General features: G+C 39.5%; 1 protein-coding gene across 1 annotated transcript in view; it reads right to left on the bottom strand.

Annotated features, from left to right (window-relative positions):
* Positions 1-726: 726 nt before the first annotated feature.
* bmpr1ba (bone morphogenetic protein receptor, type IBa) overlaps positions 727-23,174 on the bottom strand; it is a 62,613-nt gene continuing 40,165 nt past the window's right edge. Inside the window, exons 3-13 of the mRNA XM_080498887.1 lie at positions 21,358-21,754; positions 6,656-6,818; positions 6,440-6,539; positions 5,610-5,712; positions 4,452-4,548; positions 4,185-4,323; positions 3,761-3,953; positions 2,605-2,902; positions 1,942-2,117; positions 1,726-1,856; positions 727-1,646 (exon numbers count right to left, since the gene is read on the bottom strand). Of these exons, the coding sequence (XP_080355013.1) occupies positions 1,521-1,646; positions 1,726-1,856; positions 1,942-2,117; positions 2,605-2,902; positions 3,761-3,953; positions 4,185-4,323; positions 4,452-4,548; positions 5,610-5,712; positions 6,440-6,539; positions 6,656-6,818; positions 21,358-21,463 (1,632 nt within the window). The 5' untranslated portion in view covers positions 21,464-21,754 and the 3' untranslated portion in view covers positions 727-1,520. The remainder of the gene's footprint in view (positions 1,647-1,725; positions 1,857-1,941; positions 2,118-2,604; positions 2,903-3,760; positions 3,954-4,184; positions 4,324-4,451; positions 4,549-5,609; positions 5,713-6,439; positions 6,540-6,655; positions 6,819-21,357; positions 21,755-23,174) is intronic.

Raw genomic sequence — 23,174 nt, 5'->3', positions numbered from 1 at the left:
TATGATGGAAACTGGATTCACCTCACTTTGCAATTGGTTTCCATTGTGCAAATGTTTTAAGAACATCAATTTAATGTGTAGTTTTCTGCACGTGCGTCAGAAAGTGTTTGGAAAAGGTAAGTTTGTAACATTTGCATGGTGCAGTAATAGTCTTTGCTGTGAATGGATTTATTGGGGGATATTTTATTGGGGCAAATCAATTCCATTCTATTTTATTGTGGTTCATTGTAAGTAATGCTTAAAATACACCTATGAATCATCTGCATCATCATGGGAGACACGTATGATTGACAATTACTGAGTGGTGCCAAACCCCTATAATAAACAATTAAAAATAAACTACAAATTTTTACCATATTAACAACATCAAACCAGAAGTTACTACTACTGTTTGGGAGACTTCATACTGTAATAGAGCCCGCTGTTCTGTTTCAATCATTCCATTAAATATAAAGTATGTAAATTCTATAAAAATGGCTCTTTTGTGCATTCCTGCTCCATCTTGTGGCCAAAATCACATTATAAGACATAGTAGGTCATCCCAGTTTGACAGTTTGTTTATTTGATCCATTAGTTAAAGAGGATGATGATAAACAAAAACAAAGGTTATCTTTAAAATTGTGTCATTACTGTTGTTCTTCCATTCTTTTGGGTTATATTTGAATGGTTCAAACTAAATTACATAATGTACATAATGTGACACCTTTTATTTCCAGTATGGTTTGTTTCAAACACAAATTTCAACAGGAGAGCTAGGAAACACAGAGGCCTGTGCAGTCTCATTCCAGAGATAATGGGAGCATATAAACTTTATTTTTCCACTTACAGTCACATTAGTTTGAGTTTTACATGGAAAATAAACTTTTGCAACTTCCATGACCGCAACACAACAAAAAATACAAATTGTTCAGTGTCTACAAACATTATCACCATAAAACAAGAGTTTAAAGCCTCAAAATATATATTTTTCTGTCACATAGTGTCAGTTCTTGTAACCAAAAGCAGTCCTTGTAAGAGTGACAAAAATGTGTTCAGTTTAATTGTGACAGATAGCCAGTAAGTGGGTGATAGTGTTGGGAAAGGAGGTGTTATGCTGCAATAACAGGTTGCCTTGAGAAACAACCCTTCAGTTCTATCGATCAGACCTTCATCTACAGGTAGGGTAGCTTTCACAGAAAGCAGTGATACAGTATTTCACTCACTTGTCAATAGCCTGTTTGTGTATCTCTGCAGCTAGAGCGCCAAGTCAAGGTCCAAAGCATGTGAACAGGAACCTTTCTGGCTTTCGAGTCCTCACACTAATCTAAGATTGTCTCGTCCTCTGCGACAGATGAAAGAGACCCACAAAGAAACTTGGTTTGCAGAGTTCTGGGCTTAAACTTTGTGATCTCCGAAGTGATCTTCTTGAGCTTTGTCCATTTCCCCAGCAAACAAGGCTCGTCGAGCCTGGAGCGAAGCCAGTGTGATTGTTAGTGCTCCTACTATGTGAGTGAAAGCCACACCTGGCAGTACCCACTCACTCATAGTTTGATATCCTGTGACTCTGACATTTTGGCAAGTGTCTTTTTGACCCGTAGAGCCGTGAGGCGGGAGGCTGGATTGTGGGCCCAGCATTCTGTCATCAGCTTCCCCATTTGTCTCAAACACTGAGGAGATACAGACGCATGTTACTGAGGTCCATCATCTGTGTACATGTGAAATGTGGCACATTTTGATCTATTTTACCTCGTCACTAGTCCATCGATTAGGAAAGGAAGGCCTTAGTTTCTTGATGCAGACGACCTCCCTCATGTCTTCATACGAAGGGTCTGTTGGAACCAACTCGTGGTACGGTAACTGGTATTCTTCAAGGATCCCTTCAAACAAAAACAAAACACACTTTTCAGATTCAGTCGCTTTTAAGAAGATGTTTATGTTTACATAAATATCTCCCCTATTTACCTCCTGAAACACAACGTCGGGCAATCTCCCACAGGATTAACCCAAAGCTGTACATGTCGGCCATGATGTACGACTGAAAATGACTTCTGTTCAGAGTCTCGTCCAGGACCTCTGGAGGCATGTAGCGCTTTGTTCCCACTCGAGTGTTGGGAGGGATGTCCACCTCGTTCGTGTCACTGGAGATCACAGAGCAAGGCAACGATTTGACATTAAAAAAAACAAACTTTGAATTGGGTGAACTGGTGGCCTATCAAGGGTGGACTCTGTGTCTTGATAATTTCAGCGAGGTTAGGCAAAAAAACCTTTTCAGGCTGATGAATATTATTAAAATATATTTACAACCTGCTCTGCTCATTATTGGCACCAGACACTATGACCACATTTTCTTGTGCTCACTTATTTGCACTCGCTCCCTGTTAAATTTATGACATTTTAAAAACTGTATTGCTCACTTTAAAAGTTTTAAATGGCAAGACACCAGGAAACCTGTGAGCCCTATTGGCCAAATACCCCCCCCCCTTTTATGCATGGAACAATTTACATTTTTGTCAACCTTTTTGTTGTTGTGATTACTTAGGCCAGTAAATGATGGCAAAAGGTGCCAAATGAATGAACGAATGAATGAATGAATGAATGAATGAATGAATGAATGAATAGCCTCACCTAATAAACTTGACAGCAAGTCCCAGGTCAGCTATACAGCAGGTCCCATTTCTTTTAACCAGTATGTTCTTACTTTTCAAATCCCTATGTGCGATGGCCGGTTTGCCCTGGGTGCCAAAGATCTCTGTGTGGAGGTGACAGAGTCCTGACACAGAGGAGTAGGCCAACCGAAGCATCGCTTTATTGTCCAGAGTGGTTGATTTGAGGTAGTCGTACAGCGATCCATTTTCATGGTAGTCGGTGATTAGATAGAGTTGGGTCCAAGAGCCAGTTCCTTTAATATCTGCAGCTATAAAACCTGTAAATGAAGTGGAGGATGAAGAGGGAAGAACTTTAACAACCTGAGTGTTACAATAAAACAGCTTTTAGGAGCCCACTTCTGAACTTAGAGGTCATCAGCATGCATTTCTGGAGACATTCCTTCATTATTACCTGCAGAAATTAAATACACGTTGTTTAACTGTGTTTACATCGCAGAAATGCCTCCTCATAAAGAAAACATTCTGTCATTGATTATTCTATAGATTTCTTCATAGTTAAACTTCATTTATTGTAAATAATTCTCAGCACTGTTATTACAAGGAAATGTGACAGGCTGAAAAATGAAAATAGAGCAAACACATTTTTGAAATGAGTTTCAAGGCTAAAAATAAAATGTGAAATAAGTAAAAGTAATTAAAGTTAAATTGCTATGTGAGTGATAGTTTCTGTAAAAGAACTATTGAATTACAAACAACTGATGACTAGCATAACACATATCCTTCAACTAACTATGTATGTGTATCTAATCATTAACAGTTCTTTGGTTTCCTAAAATATCTAAACAAAAAACATGAGTGATACAATTTATGTATCTTTATTGGGTATCCTCTCTCTCTCTCTCTCTCTCTCTCTCTCTCTCTCTCTCTCTCTCTCTCTCTCTCTCTCTCTCTCTCTCTCTCTCTCTCTCTCTCTCTCTCTCTCTCTCTCTCTCTCTCTCTCTCTCTCTCTCTCTCTCAATGGCAAAATATAGACATACATGAGCATTAAAAACGGATAAAAAAAATAGGTCATGTGTGTACTTCTCTATAGTGTTTATTTTCATCAGCTCATTCACATCTGTGTTGAATACATAATAAACACAATAAATGGAAGAGATACAAATTGCCAGACTTACCCAAGATGTTCTCATGTCTCATTAAGACAGTCTGGTAGATTTCGGTCTCTCTAAACCAACTGGCTTCTTCTGTGGTGAAGAACACCTTAACAGCCACCTTTTCTCCCCTCCATCGGCCCATCCACACCTCTCCATATCTCCCCTTTCCAATCTGCTTCACCATCTGAATCTGCTTGGCTATTGTCCTCTGGACCTGGAAAGATCAAAGGGGCAGAAAAATGCTAAGACAAAGTGCAGCATGTTGTTTTGATAGCTGCTGCTGATCCACATGCATGGACTGTGTAATCACGTAAAATAAAGTGACCACAACATTTTCAGCTAGTCATGCATCTACACTCATTTGATTCATAAAAGCACTCAGAATCCATGGAGGATGTTTTAGTTTCTACGTATTGGGCGTTTTGGTGCAGGGTCTGTATCTCACCAATAGGGGGAGCCCTGAGCCCGAGCCAGAGCTTTGTGATTGCTCGATCAGGTCCTTCAAGGATTCTCCAGGGGGAATGTAGGTCTCATCTTGTTCTAGACCGATACTGTACCGTGGACGAGTCTCCTGTCGTTTATACCTGGAAAGCAGTGATTTTCAGCACAGTTCTACCTCATAAACCTAACTGTATTCTCGGAGAAGTATGCTCTCTAAGAAAACAGTTAGTGTCAGATAAGGCTGAATGAAAAGCTTGTGTCCAATAATTACCTGAAGTAGCAGAACACAATTATGACAACCAGTATAATGCTGCACACCGAGACTGAGATCAGCAAGGCCATGTGGTGGATTTTCCCATCTACATAGACTACAGGAGAGAGGAGGAGAAAGGAGGAGACATGTACCAATGTTAAAAAAGTTTGAAGTAGTCAAAAAGCCTCAGTCACATTTCTCTTTCCCATGTATTCCCACTTTGGAACATTGAAAGGTTTGAAAATCAAGAAATTAATACAATTATACCAATGGGTTCAAGTCATCTTTGCAAGGCACTTGAAAAACCTGTGTAATGCAAATCATGCACAAATCATCTTTCACTCATCAATTTTTAATTTTCTTTTGGCACACACTCGCTTCTCTCAAGGAACCTATCAACAGCGAGAGGAAGCCCTCAGTTGAGTCGATGAATTTTCCTACTGATCCTCTATGATAGGGTTTCAGATTGATGATTCTGCCCTCAGAGTCTGCTGGGGCTCATGATTTCCCTGGGACTCTAGGCTTACCACTTCTCAAAGACACAATGAGACTCAGACACACACTTGCGCACAATATACACACACAGTATAGTGTTGTAAACAGGAGACCTCAATGCTCTCTTGACGTTGGGAGGTTTTGGTGAACTTCAGGACTCCATGACATTTTCTCCAAAACTTTGACGCCTTCAACTCACTGACATTGTCATGATATCTGTTTCTGTGCTGTAACACCACCAGTCCCAGATAGAGCCCTGTCTTTATCCTTGTCACTGTCAGATATCGTCAAACTGACAAATGGAGCAGAGGTGGCATTTTAACTCTTTACTCTTGTGGCGTGTATTGAAATACCTCAAAATTGTAAATTACAATGCAAGGATGTTAGATTTTTCAGGATTACTTTCTTACTATACATGCTTATTCATGTCATGAATATGCAATACAATCCACTGGGGAATGTTATATCTCGGGCATGTCACAATTGCTTGTTAAAAAACTCTGTAAAACTGAAAGTATTTGTGAACAGATAAAGCACCATAAATTCAGATGATTTACAAAAACCTTTTTGAAATTGTACACAACCTAATATTATTTATTTGCATATTATCTTAATTTTGTTAGCATTATTATATGTGTGCGTGTGAAACAGGAAGAGATGAGAGTGGGCAGGTAGACTTACGGGGTGGTTTAAGCGGTGGCAGTGTAGGATGCAGATTTTTATTACAGTAATCTTCATCTGTACAGCACTCTAGCGTTCTCCTTTGACGTGAGTTCCCCGTGTCCTACAAGAACAAAAAGTCATTGAAAAGAAGCAGTTCTTGGCTCCACCGCAGAAATAAATCCAGACTGATAAACACCCCAGTCTGCTTTGGAGTGATGCAAATTAAGCCAGTGGCTAAGCAAACACCACAACCTCTCATACAAAAGGCTTCTCTGTGTATTGTTATTCCTTTATTTTTTGGATTGATGTTGTTTAGAGGCAACAGCTCATCACTCGATTTACACCGGATGAAGTAAAATAACCTGAGGAGAGTAATTATTACCATAAAGCACAGCTGGAAGTGCAAGCCACGCCAGCCAACAGCTGGCGGAAAGCTGATGAAAGAGCTGGTAAAGAGCCAGATGTGGAAGCAGCTGGGACAGAAGTCCGATTGCCAGCCAGCACATTTACTGCTATTATTCTGTTAAACAATTAATTTAGCCATTTTGCATGTTGAGCAAATAAAGGGCCAAATAAAAGGAAAAAGAGAAATATTTTTTACCTATTCAAATATTCCTTTCATATATTTACATCTTGTAGGTTTCATCATTATATATTTCATAATTAAATCATGTAAGATATTAGATCATTGATATATGAATCTGAAATCTGAAACCCTAACCCTAACCCAAGGTCACAGATCTACACAGTTTTAAGTAGCATCCAATACCTCCCACCAAAATCAATATTGGATGTCACTGTGCTATAATGCAGATAACATACTGCAGATTAAAATGCCATCAACTCACCCTGCACTGAAACTCTGATCCTCCCAGCCCCAAGCAGCCTGCAGTCTGGACTGGTACCCCTCCCTCTTCCTCCACCATGGTGAAACAGTAGCCATCGGTCCTGCAAAAATCAACAAGTCACACCGTTTTATTTTCAAAACATACTTTTTAACATTTGTCCACGTATGCATGTGTGTACTGTTGTCTAATTGTCTCCTTCACTTTACCACCCCTTACCTGCATGTGTTATTAGCCGAATCCTCTGGGCAGTGGTGGTAACAGTGACACCAAAGGAGTCTTTGGGCAGATGAAGCAGGAGCTGCGCTGCCATAAGCTTCTTTCCCATTCTCCAATGTGTCCTTACTGGATGCTCTGATAAGCATACTGTCCAATATGTTTCCTAGCAGGAAGAAAAAGCAAAAACGGCAAAAAAAAAATGAGACAGACTAGAACAATATGAATCACTGTATGTTCAGCATAATCTCCTACTCTCTGGCATGTGCATAACAAATGACAGATCAATTCAGTAGTGATGGTTCACACAGTTTCCTGAATCTGGGCCTGAGTTTCTGTATGTACCCGGGGGTCTGGAAGTTGCTCTGTAATAGAAGTTTAATGTTTGCTGTGCAGAGCAGGTTTGCAGTAAGTGATGTGGTCAGATCCAATATGACAAACATCAACTCCACAAATGCTGTGTAAACACTGTAAATCTATTCCACGTGGGCTGACTGGCCACATTGAAATATAATCTAATTTACTAAGTGCAACTGAAAAATTTAATGCAATATTTATTTTGAAAAAGAAATTGGGTAATACAATCTTGGACAAAAATGCAGTTTATAAAAAAAGAAAAACAAAGTTTGAGCTTCAACACTCAATACTATGAAACGTGTTCTCTCACAGCAGACCCTTTGATTTTTCACAACTGATACAGCTCCAAGAAACTCGGATTAAGCTGCTTTTTTCCCCACTGATCCTATTTCAAACGGGCACCTGTTAGTCACTTGAGGGAAGGAGGGATCACGGAAGTGTCTTTCTTTCATGGATTTTAAGGTTTTCATCCACTGCAGCATGATCATTGAGGCCAGATGCTGAACAGCTGCGACCAGAGATGGTCCAACACAAGCACGATTCCTTTTTCTCTGATATAAACAGAGCAGATATAGGATCTCACCCACTGTTAGCTGCTCGCTCATAACAGATAGATAAGTATTATATATTAAGCCAGTTATGCCAATATTATCTTTCAATATTCTATGAATATACCCAGGAGAAGCCCACTGATGAACCACTGTACACAGCCATGGTCTGCTGTCTAATAAATTAAGAGCATACCCACTGCTGATCTGATCTGAATTAAAAATGCATGAGATTTATCTCTAAAAGTAAACCCCACTAAACGCGACCCACTTAAACCATGATGTTCATGGATATTACTTCTGATATAATATTTAATCATAAAAGACTGAATGTCTTTCGCTACTTTATAATGTACACCAGTATTCTGTGATAGAATCTACTGAAAACAGTACATGAAATATATCACATTCACAAGGCTTTGAGTTGCTCACTTATATTTGAGACAGGAAGTATTCTTCATGTGAGGTAGTGTTTGTTTGTTTTTATTTCAAATGTAATAAATAAATAACCAAACAATGAGTAACAACGTGTGCATGTGTGTGCGTTCAACTTACTCCATAAACCCAAATAACCACAAAACAAAGCAAAGAAAGCAGCTAGTAAGTAAATAAACGGAATGTAAAAATAACAAACATATTCCACCATTCTTCTTCCCCATACCTGGTGAACACCATTTGCTTATAATTAAGTCAACTGCAAACCACAAAAATAATTCAATTTGAACAGTTTCATGGTGACTGTTATTATCAGAGGTGGAAGTACTGATGGAAATGTTAAAGTAAAACATTTATTGTTCTATTTCATACATGGCACTCAATTACCCTACTCAATAAAATATACTCAAGCAATATACAAAGATTGTTTTTCTTCATCACAGTATTAGTCATTTTTTTAACTCCATTGTCAGTTGCAGGATTTTGTTGCGATGTATCTTTATACAATAATATAAAAGCATGTGAAAAAAGTACAAAGAAATTACAAAATGTTAAGCTTTAAAGAGTTTTTCCATCATGCTTACAATCAGACATAAGTATGTTCAATCTAAACATTTTTTTTAACAGAAGCCCTCCTTTTTGAGAGAGAATATTAAAAAACAGAGCGTGCTTAGATTCAAATGTGTTGGGCTGAATCTTTCTCACATAAGCGCGCATGTTACTTTATATCTTTGTAGATCTTTATGAGTGGCTCACATTTTTACATTTTAAACTGCTCAGCGAGGCTGGAGGGTTTACAGAAAAAAGTATAGAGATTAAGCAGGTATTGTCTATGTTGGGCTCCTAGATTAAATACATGTAGTGTGGGTGTACTTTGTAGCACTCTATGTATACCATAAAAATGGCCAAATGAGATGTGAGCATGAGTAAAGTTGCATAAAACCTGAAAGTACTATTTGAAATGTCATCATTCCTCTTTGGGTATTATTACTTTTGTGAAGGTGAAAGATATGTGAGGTCTGTTGTACTGTATTCTGGTGAATCCGAAGATGAATGTAATAAAAGCTGAAAGTTAACCTGCTCGTGTTTGTCTGGTTGTTTAGTATTCAAAAAAAATACACCGTGGTCAAATAAAGAGTTCAATTTCAGAACAACTTCTTGAGCTGTTTGTCATTTAAAACTGTGATATGTTAAAGGCCTCATATTTTCAGGCTGCAATGATCTCACCTGTACAAAGAATATCAAACACACATCTCATCAAAGACAAATAGTGGTATGGAGTCTTGCAATGAAAGGTAGTTTTGGAATGAACAATTTTCCAAGAATTAGGATTCACATAAACCTAATAAAATAGGTCCAGCAATATATACATGAACACCTATGTACAAATGCTTTGTGCTTGATTTGTTGTAATTCTTATCCACAAGATAATATATACATCAAGTTACAACTATAGCCTTCCAAATGGTAAAGTGATGTACCTTTCGAGTTATATTATCATGGAATGACTTTTCCCCGCCTTTGTGTCATAAATGAGGGAGAGTGCTTATAATGTGATTGTGATACTGAATCTCACTCATTGCTGACAAAATGCAAATGAGGACTGACAGTACAAAAGCACTTTGATAAAAGTTGTTATTTTTATTCATTGCAAAGAGTGCCAGAACCAGCAGAATGTTTCATCAAATGGGAAATGTGTGCAGTCCTCAAACTCTTTCTGAATGTAGACCATTTCTCATTAAAACAAAATGTGAGAAACCCTCAGCAACAGGTTCGTTATGTGCCCAGTTTCAGTTGGGCAGGAACAAGTACCAATAAAGGAATTACTTCACAAATTTGCAGAAACAATTACAGATACGTCATCTCACACATCCTTTTGTAAATGCCCCTCTTGTACACACAGATAATGTGTTGACAATACTGTGAGAGAGGGGCAGTGGGGTTTAAAGGGGTCACATTAACAATTGACTGATTTGAGAGAAAGGGAGCGAAGAAGAGTAGGAGGGGGAGAAGAATGGGGGATTAACAAACGAAAAGTGACAGAGCTGCAGGGAACTGGTGGGCAGTTTAGCAGCCCACAGAGGGGACAGAGCAGAGGCCACTGGCCTTTTCCACCCTTTCTCTCACTCTGCCCCCTCCCTCCCATCACTCCATCCAACTCCCTAATGCTCACTCACTCTGTGTTCTATTTAATGCCGGCCGTGTTCGCCCCCTTTCTTCTTAATACCATATCTGTTCTCGAAGTAAGTTAATGTCCCTCCTACTTTTTCTCAAATTCTTTAATCTGTCTTTCTCTGCTCTCCACAAACCTTTATCTTCATTATCCTACAGCTATTTTTTTCTCCTTTCATCTCGTCTACCTTTTTCTTCACCCTGTGTGCATCCACTGAAATGTCATGTGAGGTGCTGCAGCACTGTTGACAAAACACAAAGCTTTCACATCCATCCCGCACCTGGGATCCCAGGCTACTGCTTATTAGTATGCATGTGCATGAGTCAGTGATTGGAGGAAAAAACAAAAAAACAACTAACTAATCTAAACATTCAGTGATGAAGACCATGAGATTTCCCCACCAGCATTAAGTGGTCAATTTTGCTTTAATTGATTGGACATCATTTGATACTCCCTCATGGAGGGCGGTGCCTGTGCCTGTGCCTGTGTGGTGCAGCGGTGAGGGAATCAGTTGGATCGAAGACCTTCACGTCTACTGCTTGAAAAATAAGTCTGTGCTCTTCTCAATGCCAGATGACTGTGTCACTTTACACTTCATGAATAGGCCAGTTAACGGCATACTCACTTGTTTAAGCATTGAATTTTTCACTGCTACTTGTAGTTTCTTTCAAAATGAATTACTACAATATCTCAATATGAAATGGATGTGGACCCATGACATCGACAGTGGAATTTTAATTGACGCTCGTGGGAGATTATTCTGATGATGAACTGCTCTTGCTATCATAAAGACAGTCCCACCTTGGTTTGTCTGCATTGATTGTGCGTCACATTAGATTTATTGATTTCAAAAAATAGTTCAGAGCAGGAGTTTTCCAAGTGTTGGACTCATCACAACTTCACTGAGTGACAACTATCACAATACACAGAAAAGGACCAGACAACAACCCACCAACAACCAAATTGTATTCTTAACAGCTGTTGGGAACCATAGTAAGTGAAAACCATATCTCTTCTGATGCTTGCTAGATGTTTATTTTTTCTTCATATATATATATATATATATATATTCTGTATATCTCAGCAAATGTATTTGTTTGTTCTACAACATTTTATCATTACAATTAGTCCCTGATCCACTCCCAAAGAATGTGTCTCTAACAAATTGAAGCAATATGTAATATATACTCTTCGCATACTTCATTTGACCATGATGTGTTTTTCTCAAAAACTAAAATGAAAAAAAAAAATTAAAAATACACCAAAGGAAAAAGCATCTTCATGACCCCTTGCTTTTTCCTGCAGCTACATCGCCATCAGAGCTCGCTGGGGGCCACAGCTTGGTAACCACTGGTTTAAAGCGAACATATCGAAGTATTACTGCTGCAGTTTGCTCTTGGCACGGAAGTGCAACTTCTATCAAAGCCTGTATTGACCATTGGGGCTCCTGTATAAACCCCGGCACGTCCCGCGAATATGTCAAAACATGCCTCGGGTCAAACAATTTGAACTGGCTGAATTCTCCAGAACTTCACTAACACTATAATTGTTTCAAGCTCATTCACTAAAATGGCCTTCCAGACACCGGCAAGAGCTTTTAGGTTTCCCACTATAGGCTTTTTCAGGGTTGATGGCAGGATATAGGGGCCACTGTCAACACGCAATTAACAGCCATGGCCTCACCAACTCCAAAAAACCAAAGGCCTCTTTTCAACAGATGTTGCTTTGTACAAACTGAAGGAAAGAAGACAGATATTTCAATGGCCAGAGGAGTGGATACTGTGCATGAGAGAGCAAGATGAAGGAGATTGGGAGTGCGATAGACGAACAGACAGAGGGGACCAGAGAGAGAGAGAGAGAGCGAGAGAGAGCATATTCATTAGTTATCCTGGCCATGTCAAACAAGGCCAAGCAGAAAAGCCCTTTCACCGAGCCCATGTAAACACTACCCGCCTCCCCCTTCCACTTAAGACACACTCATTTAACAACTCTGCTCCCCCTTCCCCCCCCTTCTTCCCTCTAAGTAACAGTTCATCTTCCCGGTGTTTGACAGTGCAGTCTGTATGGCAAAAGAAACAAGAAAGGTGAAAGGTTTTTTTTCTTTCTCCCTCTTTCTCTCACTCCCTCTCTGGATTTTTTTGCTTTTTCCTTCACATCCACGTACATTCAGTCCTTGGTCCTATCTCTGTGTTCTCGACCCTGTCAGTGTTGAGACGAGGCAAACCATCCCACATGTGCAGGAATGCGTTAATGAACCTTCCTTTGCAATCTGAAGTCTGGATGCTGGGAAAAGAAAGTCGTATGTCCTTCTGTTTTGGCTAAAATGTCTGAAATTGAAAATCGTGTTTTGACTTTGAGTGTGAGAAAGCTCTGTTCAACAGTTGTTTCATTTCAATAGCTTTCCAGGCCTTAGATATTCAGAGGACAAAGGGATATTACTAGTGTTCAAAAGTTTCTCTCATTGGTTACGGCACAAACTGGGGAAATGAAGGCTAAGAAAAAGATGTTTCTTTCTCTGTGTAAAACATTGACACAGGTTTTATCGCCTTCACCAGAACTCTAATAATACTTTGCATGAAGGTGGAGTCAATGAAGAAGCCAGATTATTTACACGTCTGAAAAACTGGTTAATCTTTCAAAAGGAAAAAAAGAAATCTGCAGCTACAATATAATATGAATCTACAATGCATCAATCACAAAAGATAAAAAAAAAAACGTTATACAGGCTAGACACAGAAATCATTTCTTAAAGGTTTATTTCAGTCAAAACAGCACAATGAAATGGGGATGAGAAGAGATGTTGCATTCAGTGCTTGCATCCTCCAACACAACAACATCATCAACTACTCTTCAAATGTTCTCTGACGGATGAATGATGCAGTAATGAGCCAGTGCCACTCTTTGGTTATGCAGCTGTCATCTGCCAGCTTTATTCTTCAATCAGTGGGGTGTATGTCAATGTGTGTGTAGGTGCGTGCGTGTGTGAGTGTGCACGTCTCCTTTTATGGAGATGACTGACAGACACACAAGGATGCCGGAACTCTCAGTGAAGTTCCAGAAGGCGATCAGCATTCCAATTCAACGACTTGATAAAACAGTCTTCGAAGGAGGTGTGAGGTAGCCGACCACATACAATTCAAATTAATTACATTTTTTTTTGTATAGTCCCAATTTAAAACACAGTCCTATCTTGGCACTTGATGTCAAGACCTTACCATAAAAGTGCCTAACAATTCCCAATGGAATTCCCAACTTCTGAAAAGTCAAATGACATAAAAGAGAATAAAAAACAAAAACAAAATAGAATGATCTTTTCAACACAACTTCATCATTCAAATGTTACTGGAAAGTTGGTGCTTCTAATTTATTCTAATCTGAGTTAAGATGCATCAAAATCTGTGATTATTTATCAAGAGCACAGATTATGAGCTCCAGTTTTAAAAATCTAACCTTATATTTAACCTGATTGAATAAGCCAGAATGAACCCTCTGGTACATACTGGGTAAGTGCACACATTGAATTACACTGTAATCATTATATCCAAATACTGTTTGAAAATTCACCTCCACATTCCACATTTACCAAGTACTGTAGAAATATCGCAACACCATCACATCGGTACCTTGCAGTCACACACGAGTTACCTTGTAACGGTACTGTAGTTACCTCAAAGTTAAGAGCAAATAAAAGAGAGAGCAGCTGGTGTCTTCATCACAGGCTCCAGTTTTCCTTCACATAGCCATCTGTTGGCTCCTACTCATCGCAAACAGCCCACATCGATTCTCAGACAGCAGGCCTCCGACTGGATCAGTGGGCTGTCGCTGAGTACTGTACCAAGTTCGATGCCACCGCTTCAAGTATGACTCATAGAATTTGTCATGAATTTGTTGACATGCTACCACCTCAAACTGATGTGTCACAGAGATACAAACTGGATTCTCAGTAAAGAAAATTATAGGCTACAATCACCTGGTATCACCTGGCCTGGTGGAGAAGTAGCATTGATCATTTGGAGGAGAGGAGTAATTGTCCTTCCGAGGGATAAAGATGATTCAGCGGAAATGGGGGATACATAAACCAGAGGGATATATATCCCTCGGTGTCCTGGTAAATTGCACCCTGTCTTTCAACATTTTGTTGTGGCTTACATGATATGTCGATAAGAGAGATTCTTTGATAAGTTCTTACAATTATTCCATACATTCACTCTGACACACAGGGGCTTAAAGCAAGAGACTACCTTAGTTAACATTGAAAATGACCAGATGATAAACATATTTACTTAAAAGCTCATGTATAATGAGCTTTTAAGTTGCATGTCACGATACATGTAAAGAAAATAGATAATTTCTTGCTACCTATCTGTTCAAATATGTGCTGTATAAGATAAAATAAGCAGATACCTTGAAAGCATCTGCTCCTTTCTTCTGTCAGACAAATTTGAACATCATAAAGGAATGCTTTATATAAATAGCTCGCAGATGAATGCAGCATGCACATTTCCTGTCATAACATCCTTATATCAATGTGGTTTCTTAAACATACTTCACTGAAGCACAACTTGTTCTTATATATGGTCAATACACAAGTGCTTGAACATTAAAAAAAAATCAACTCTGGAAAAACTACTCAATGGGTATATGGAAGGATGCCTCAGCAATTTATTTGCTGGATAATGCACTTTATTGTTTATGCTATAAAAATGGTAAATGCATATGGTTGATTCCCTTCTTCTCCTGATATGTATTGAGTCACAAGATATCAAATAGCTTATACTAAACCCATAAAGCTTTTTTACAGTGATTTTACACAAGACTGAATCAATCATTGATATTGAGGATTTGAATGACCTAATTCTCCTCAATTCTTCTCAGGTTTTGTGCACAAAAGCAGATGAGTTGATCCCAATGGTTTCTTTCACTGACAATGCCAAAACCAGTTTTGTCTAATATATTTAATCTGGGTACTCCTGCCATCAATCCAGCAATGTTAATGACAGCGATAACTTCATTGATAGCCTCATACAGTTTACTGCATCACCTAAATGTAGAATTATGTCACACATTTCAACATATTTGGACTATGATGTACACTCACAATGGTATATCAAGCAACATTGAGTTACAATATAACTCTTCGGCTATTCCCATGGTATAAATGCATGACTCATTGTTCCCTCGTGTTGGCTTGCCAAAGTCATGCCTGCAAAAACTAATAAACAACGGCCTCACACGCGCCAGGTTGATAGTTGGCTCCAACAAATGTAACATTTCAAGTGTAGAATTTCACCCAGAAACTCACGCTGTTTGGAAATAAGGCTGCAATACACACAGGCACACTTCACAAACTGTGTGAAGCTTTTGAAGTGTTAACCAAAGTAAGGAGGATAGTTTACATTTTAGGAATCATTTATGCCTCAAACCAAATTCTATGATGTATTTTGTGTGTATGTTTATAACGTCCACATCAGTCTCAGCTTACAAACAAAACTTTACCAATGTGACTCAGAACCTCAGAGATTCAGCCGGATTTTATTTATTGTCTTTTTTTTTAATGAGTTAAAAAACAACATAAACTAACATCTTTAGACTGCTGACCAGTCCAACAATGTCATTATTGTTTAGTGTATGCATATTTTTTTTTTATGTTTATGATGCAAGACAAACAGATCACTGATGTTTACTAAAGAGTATGTTGCACGCACTCACGCACGTTTATGAGCCATGGGTAATACGATACTATCAACTATAATTTCTCTCTCTGGACACATCAAGTGCACACTCGGGGTGATCCAAACACTTTTTGTCAGTTAGCCAAGCCTCACACATATATTCACACAATTATTTACACACACACTTACCATCATGCACAACTAATACTAGTCAGGACAATGACTGCTTGGACTAAATTTGAATCTACGCCATGCAACACTGAGAATGGAAACAATCCAATCTGTGTGCAGGTGTGTGTATGTGTGTGTGTGTGTGTGTGTGTGTGTGTGTGTGTGTGTGTGTGTGTGTGTGTGTGTGTGTGTGTGTGTGTGTGTGTGTGTGTGTGTGTGTGTGTGTGTGTTGAGGGAGGGCTGATGGTGTTAACATTACAGCTGCCATGTGTTTATTTTCCAGAGTTCTGGTCTGTGATGTCTCAGTCATCTCTACTGGCTTTAGCAGTGACCCTCTATCCATTTACGGTCTGAACGTACAGTGTGTTTGCATATGTGTATGCATCTTTAGCTGTGTGCCTGTACATGAACTGGAGAGGATATTGATGCATTTTGCTAGTAATGTGTGCAAAATGTGTGTGGAATGTGGACATTTGTGTGTGTGTGTGTGTGTGTGTGTGTGTGTGTGTGTGTGTGTGTGTGTGTGTGTGTGTGTGCGTGTGTTTACAGTTGCATGCGTCCCTCTGTCTCCTCTGTGTGATTAGCTTTCCATTAACTAAGTCACATATCACCCGACAGAAGCTCCAGGCCTCTGTACTATCTCACTGGCCATACATGCTGCTGGCGAGACCATGAAAAAAAACACACACACACACACACACACACACACACACACACACACACACACACACACACACACACACACACACACACACACACACACACACACACACACACACACGCACAAACAAAGACACTTAACAACCCCTCTGATCTCGATACAAATTAGGTACCTATCAAACCATAAGATGATTTTCTCTATTGCAGAACCACTTGGTTAAACGTGAGCATCCTAATATCCACCAATAGCCCAAAATTACAGGAAGAATATCTTCAGCTTTTTTGCCAACATATCAACTAACATAATGGATTTGTTGTTTTTGTTTGTTTTTGGGAGGGGGGGGGGGGCGGGGGTGTAGCTAAACAACCACATTGACCTGAAGTTACACTAACCACTTTCTGAAAATGCTTTTTTGGCATAACATATTATATTTTAGCACTAAATACAAATTTTATGAATATAACAGCATATTTTGAGTCTCTCTCTCTCTCTCTCTCTCTCTCTCTCTCTCTCTCTCTCTTCACATTTAAATTATTTAGTTTGGATAATATTTATACATTTCTGAAACACACACAATTACCACTTAAAGGTCCAAAACAACGGAACAACAATGCAACCCTTTGTTGTCCAACCTTGCCAATCCGTTAAATAGTTCCAGTGTGTTTGGTGGGGGTGGAGTTGGGGGTATTTTGGAGGGACAGCAAGTGCATGGAAAACTGTAAGCTCTCATAGTCCCAGCACACTGTGGCTATGACAGCCAGCTTTGCTTTGGCTCACCTGTTGTCTGTCCATCACTCCATTGTGATATACCGTGCTGTCCAAGCAGCTCTCAAGACACACAACCAAACAAAGGACCATGTTACACAATATTCACAACCAACAAGATGACCATATCTCAATACTTACTAAAAAAACCCACTTCAGAGGCTGTAAACAACAATAATTACACTACACACCTCAGTATCCTTCCAAGACAAGCTAATCTGAGCTGTCTTAAGTTCATTTTATTCAGGTGGAGTGTAGCTATGTTGCACTGACCAAAAAACTCTCTCTCTCTCTCTCTCTTTCTCTCTCTCTCTCTCTCGCACGCACGCACATACAACTTCCCCTGCTCCAGCTGTGTCTTAAGAAGTCAGCGCCAGACCGGTAATCTGACTGGGATGGAAGTTACTGGATATGTATCCATTACAGGATGTAATACCTCTCAGTCCCAAACTCTCCACACTTCCCCTCACTGCACCTTTCAGAGGTCATTTCAAGATGCTTTTTTTCTTTTTCCCTCCAACATCATTTCAACAATAAGAGGCAGCACGAAACATGGTATATTAGGCATTCATATCCATGTAATTGCTTTGTCACTAAACCTTTATATCTTCTGACTTCTGGCTTATTAAACCTTACCAACCTGGGACAGAACATGATAGGCATTTCCTAAAAATCACTCAAATTATTTATTTTATTTCTAAAGGCTACAATAAGGGTGAGAGCTTACAGCAAAATAAGGACAACATATTACACTGTGTGCTACACCTTACCCTTTCAGCATTAATGTCGGCAGATCAGTAGTTCTAATGTGGTATCAGTTTCCTGTGAGAAGAATGAAACACATAATGCTAGAAAGCTTTGAGATGCAGGAACAGACAGCACAACTAACTGTCTGGCACATTGAGTCAGATCTCTCTATGAAAGCTGACTTTGCCCCAGAAATGTTAGCATCAGCAATTCGAAAGGTTGATAGTTTTATCAATGATATTCCAAGAGCTGAGAACACCAAAATAAACACACAAAAAAACAAAACATTACTGGCGTATCTTAGAAGAATGGACTGAATGTGTTTGAAGTGATGGGATATACAGTATCTATTGTCTTATGTGTGACTATATAATTGTAAATCATAAGGAATGCAGCTCATCTATCAAAAGTATAGCTCAAAAAGATGAATTGTAGCTCACACTCTGTCAACTGAGGACATATTATTAATATGGAATTGAATTATTTTGGCAAAAAATCAGTAGTTGCTTGATGTGGTTGAAACAAATTGTGAAATTCTGCAGAGAGCAACAGTCTCATTAGTGAGCAGTGACAAAAGCAAAGCAACTGGCAGAGCTTTGACTGTGAAAACCGATACAGCAGTGCTTACTTCCATCAAGGACAATGAAATGTAAGCTATCACGCTCGCTCCTCACTTCCCAGAACTCACATTGAAGGCTGCAGCCTGGTGTAGGTGGAAGGTCACACAAGACCTGCTTGTGTGTGTCGGATTTACAAACTGTGATTTCCTTATGTCCACCTGTAATGACTCCACTTCACATGTGGTTCCAAGGCCGAGAAACACAATAGTGAATCATTCTGTCTACCAAGAATCCATGTGTTGATCTGGACAGTGGGAAGAACTACAATGAAGACAAGGCAGATACAGAAGGAAAGAACAGAGATATTTTTCCTACAGCCCAAAAATATTTGCCCCTTGCTTGCTACCTGAATCCATTGGCAGGGCAATCAATCCATCATCTGTGTGTCAACCAATAAAAGAGCCTGTCGCTAACAGGCCTCAGGAGAAATGTATTTGAATACTGGATCTGCTTGTCAGAAACACACCTGACTCAACATTAATGAGCACATAGCGTCGAGTTGAGGAATCTAATGAAACACAATTCTTCATGTTTGCTGCTGCTTCTTGAATTATTAGAAAAAACTATGACACCCAGGTCAACATAGGACACCTGATGAACTCTGCGCTCCTGAAGTTAACTTTATCAAATGGAATGCATCAGATAGCGACATAATGATGTTTTGAAATGTACCAAAGAAATGTTTAATTCAAGACCTCTGGTCAAAGATATTCCTGAACTGGCTGAGAGTTTTGTGGAAAATAGATTAGACCTCAAAAAATGTTCCAAGATGTTTGATTCAATCTAATTATTGAGACCAGATGTGACAGATATAAAGAACTTTCAAAGATTCTGGTTGGGAATTGTTGAGACCTGAAATCGCATTCCAATATCTGGCTTGAAGTCAGAAAGTGCGCATACATTTGAGCTATTTCATGCATGTAGCAACTAAGTATGGCAGCAACCAAATACAACATCAAAACGCATCTATATCATCTTCTTTTTAAATGTGAACTGTAAAATAGAGAATTGATAGTGCATGACTCAAGGAACACAACCCAAAGTACAAAGTTTGGAAGAGGTCCAGCTTTGTGTCAGTTTTAACACATTTACTGGCAGCTGTTGTGCGGCTTCTTGAAGAGAGCAGTCGGTGTTACCATGAATCTAAAGCATTCAGACACTTTGTAAGTTGGTGATCGAGCAGACTCGTGCGCACTGCGAATGCTTAAATGTTCTCGGCATTCAAAACAACTGTTATTCTTTCCACGCGTTCCTTATGAGCGAGAAAGCGACATCTGCGAATGAAGACAGCAAATCAGGGAGGATGGGTTAACTTTGGCATGGAGTGGATAGGAAAGCCATGTCACCCTGTGACAATGACAGGAAAGATGGACGAGAAAGAGGGGATGACATGCGGCCAGAGGTCGCAGGACGACCTCAGCACATAGCGCACTGAGAATGAGGCATGAGCTTTTGCTGGCTTTACTTCAGGGCTCCCAGCTGAAATAATCTCTGATGACTTTAAATAGACCAACAATAACGACTGTGAACAAAAACATCTACAAACAACATCACTCATAAGAAACACTGCAAGCTTGTTTTGAGAACAAACAAAACAAAAACATATAATTATCTAAAGTTTTCAAATTGAGAATATTTTCTCATCGATTGTGAAGTTGATCAACAAAACACCTTTGCTTTAATTTAACTGATGCAAGACAAACAACTACAGCAGAGAGCTAAACATTAATGTCATACATCATGCCACCAAACACAACAAACCGTTAAATATGACACATTCTCTTCCTACCATTGCACAAATCACACTCCAGACACCAAACATGGTCACAGAAAAAAGCGGCTGCGGCGGGCCAACGGGAACAGTGTCAGTCTATGATGATGTATCTCTATGGCTGTCTGATCAAAGCTGCAAATATACTGGAACAGAGCATTCATTGATTTTTTTCCCCATTGATATAAAAGCATCTGAAGGACTTGCCCAGACCAATAGCATGTAAACCTAGAATAATTCATAAAAAAAATCAGTAGAATTAGAATAAAAGCGTTCATTAGATTAGCTTTGTTTCCCATATTAAATAAATATATATTTGCTCAACATTAAAATGTACACCTATCTTTAAAATGAACCAATGCAGATGCAGTTTCTCTATATTTCTCCCAGAGAAAATTACAAAACTATCTCAAGTGAAATTTCCTTGATCTGCTGCTTTTGATAACATACTATTAACTATGGAAGGATAAAACACAAATAAACAATATATTTTTTATACAGTAAATGTATCTATTTCAGGTGTTGTCAATGGAGTTGACTGAAAACTATCAGAGATCACAAGATTGCTTAAAAGCAGCAGGTGCTCTTGAGAAGATTGCTCATGTTGGATTTAATTAGGCCGAATGGAACAGGTCACAAAGACAAAACACCTTCAACTAAAACAAACAAGGAAAAAGTAAAAGTGAAGGTCTGATGAGCAGCAGGGGAACCTCAGTGCAAAGCCAAGTAAAAACACCAACAAGGTCGTGGGCAGCAGTAGTTTCAGAAAGTTTGAAATAACTCACCGTGCACTTGTCCATGCAGAGAGAACAGTCCGAGCAATATCAGAGGACTCCGGCTCCAGAGGCAGAGAGAGAAACAGCTCCTCAGTCTTTCTCCCTGCACTGGCATGGTAGAGTCTGACGCCCTGCTCCACTCTTCAGCACTCTCCTCTCGACGAGATCCACCACTCAAACACCACCTCTCCTTCTGAGTGTGTGTGTGTATGAGAGTGCGAGAGAGACAGAGAGGGAGAGAAAGAGGGGGGTGGGGGGGTGGGGAGTATTGGCACGCAAGCTCCTATATGTGTGCGTGGGGGTCCGCGGCAACGTGAGAAAGTCCACACCATTCAAAACGCACCAGCCGCGGCAGCAGCACTTGGAGCTGATTGTCCTCCAACTCCGTCTGACAGTAGCAGCCCAGCTGAGTGGAGAGAGAGAGAGGAGAGAGAGAGTGAGAGAGAGAGAGAGAGAGAGAGAGAGAGAGCGAGAGAGATGAGAGAGAGAAGAGAGAGAGAGAGAGAGAGAGAGAGGAGAGAGAGAGAGAGAGAGAGAGAGAGAGAGAGAGAGAGAGAGAGAGTGGGAGGCAAAAAGTGGGCGTTTACTTTGCTTGCTTAGTCGGGAAGACACACACACACACACACACACACGCACACACAGGGAGGGCACGGGTGGAAAGAAAACGGGGGCAGGGAGCAGACAACAGTGAGATGGGGTTTGAATAAAAAAATCAGAAGGAGGAGAGTGAGGAAGATATTGAATACAAACATTGCCATCTGATGGAACCAGCCGTTTAAGTTTAGCTTACAAATTGCTGTTTCTACTGAATTTTGAATATAAAGTCTGCCAACAAGGTAAAAGTGAGATAAATCTTGGATTGGAAGATACATCTTTAACTCCTTGTTTTTCTAAATGGTGAAATGGAACTTCTTTTTTTTTTTTTTTTTGAGTGACAAGAAACAGGGTAAATACTGTATATAAATCAACTGCAGTGGTCTGGTCATTAGAATTATAGAATAACTCGAAGTGTGCTCCAACAGAGTGGATATCAATTGTTCATTTTCATACATAGAACAGCTAGAATGAAGAGTACTTTAAAAGTTTCAAGCCCAAGTAACCATCTTCAGCCTTTGGGAACATACAGGAACAGACAAATGTGAAAGTGTATTGAGAGCAAACTTAACTACTAACTCCAAAATCTTGGCTTGTCTGAGTTACAAACATGTATTTTTTGTATCCATCTACATTTCAAATTGTGAGACTTAATAAAAATTCTCGTTTGATCATTGTGCATGAATATGGAATTGTAGCCCCTGATTCCAGCAAAAACCTCCTCAAAGCACTTTTCACACAGTGGTGTGTTGTCCAGGTAGCTGGCAGAGACACTTTAAAGGAGCTGTTAGTGATTACATCACCAAGCCTGGAGCTTTTACACTAATAAATAAATGGGTTGAGACACTCTAATAGACCATTTCCTCTCCAGAGCTATCCTCTTGCCTGTAAGGCATTTGCTGTGGACAAAACTGTGTGTGAGAGAGTGTGTGTGCCAAGAACAATGTGCTTTTAACAAGAAACATTTCAAAAATGAAACTGCACAAAACGAGCAGCTTTTTGTTTGAAAACAATGTGCTGATCTTTGAAGTCCCTAGGTCAAATCGGCAGAGCTAAAACAGCTTTTGTTTTCATCTTAATCCATCTCGTTTGTAGCTGCCGCTGTTCTTTGCACTTCTTTTAATTCTTGCTTGTTCATTAATGACTGACAATAGGCTGCCAAGCTCACTCCATCGTCAATGAGGGGGGAAAAAGTTGATAAACAAAGCTGCCATGGTCCTGCCCTATCTCCT

This window comes from Blennius ocellaris, assembly GCF_963422515.1.
Source record: "Blennius ocellaris genome assembly, chromosome: 7".
Taxonomy (NCBI): domain Eukaryota; kingdom Metazoa; phylum Chordata; class Actinopteri; order Blenniiformes; family Blenniidae; genus Blennius; species Blennius ocellaris.
This window is presented reverse-complemented; position numbering and strand designations above follow the sequence as displayed.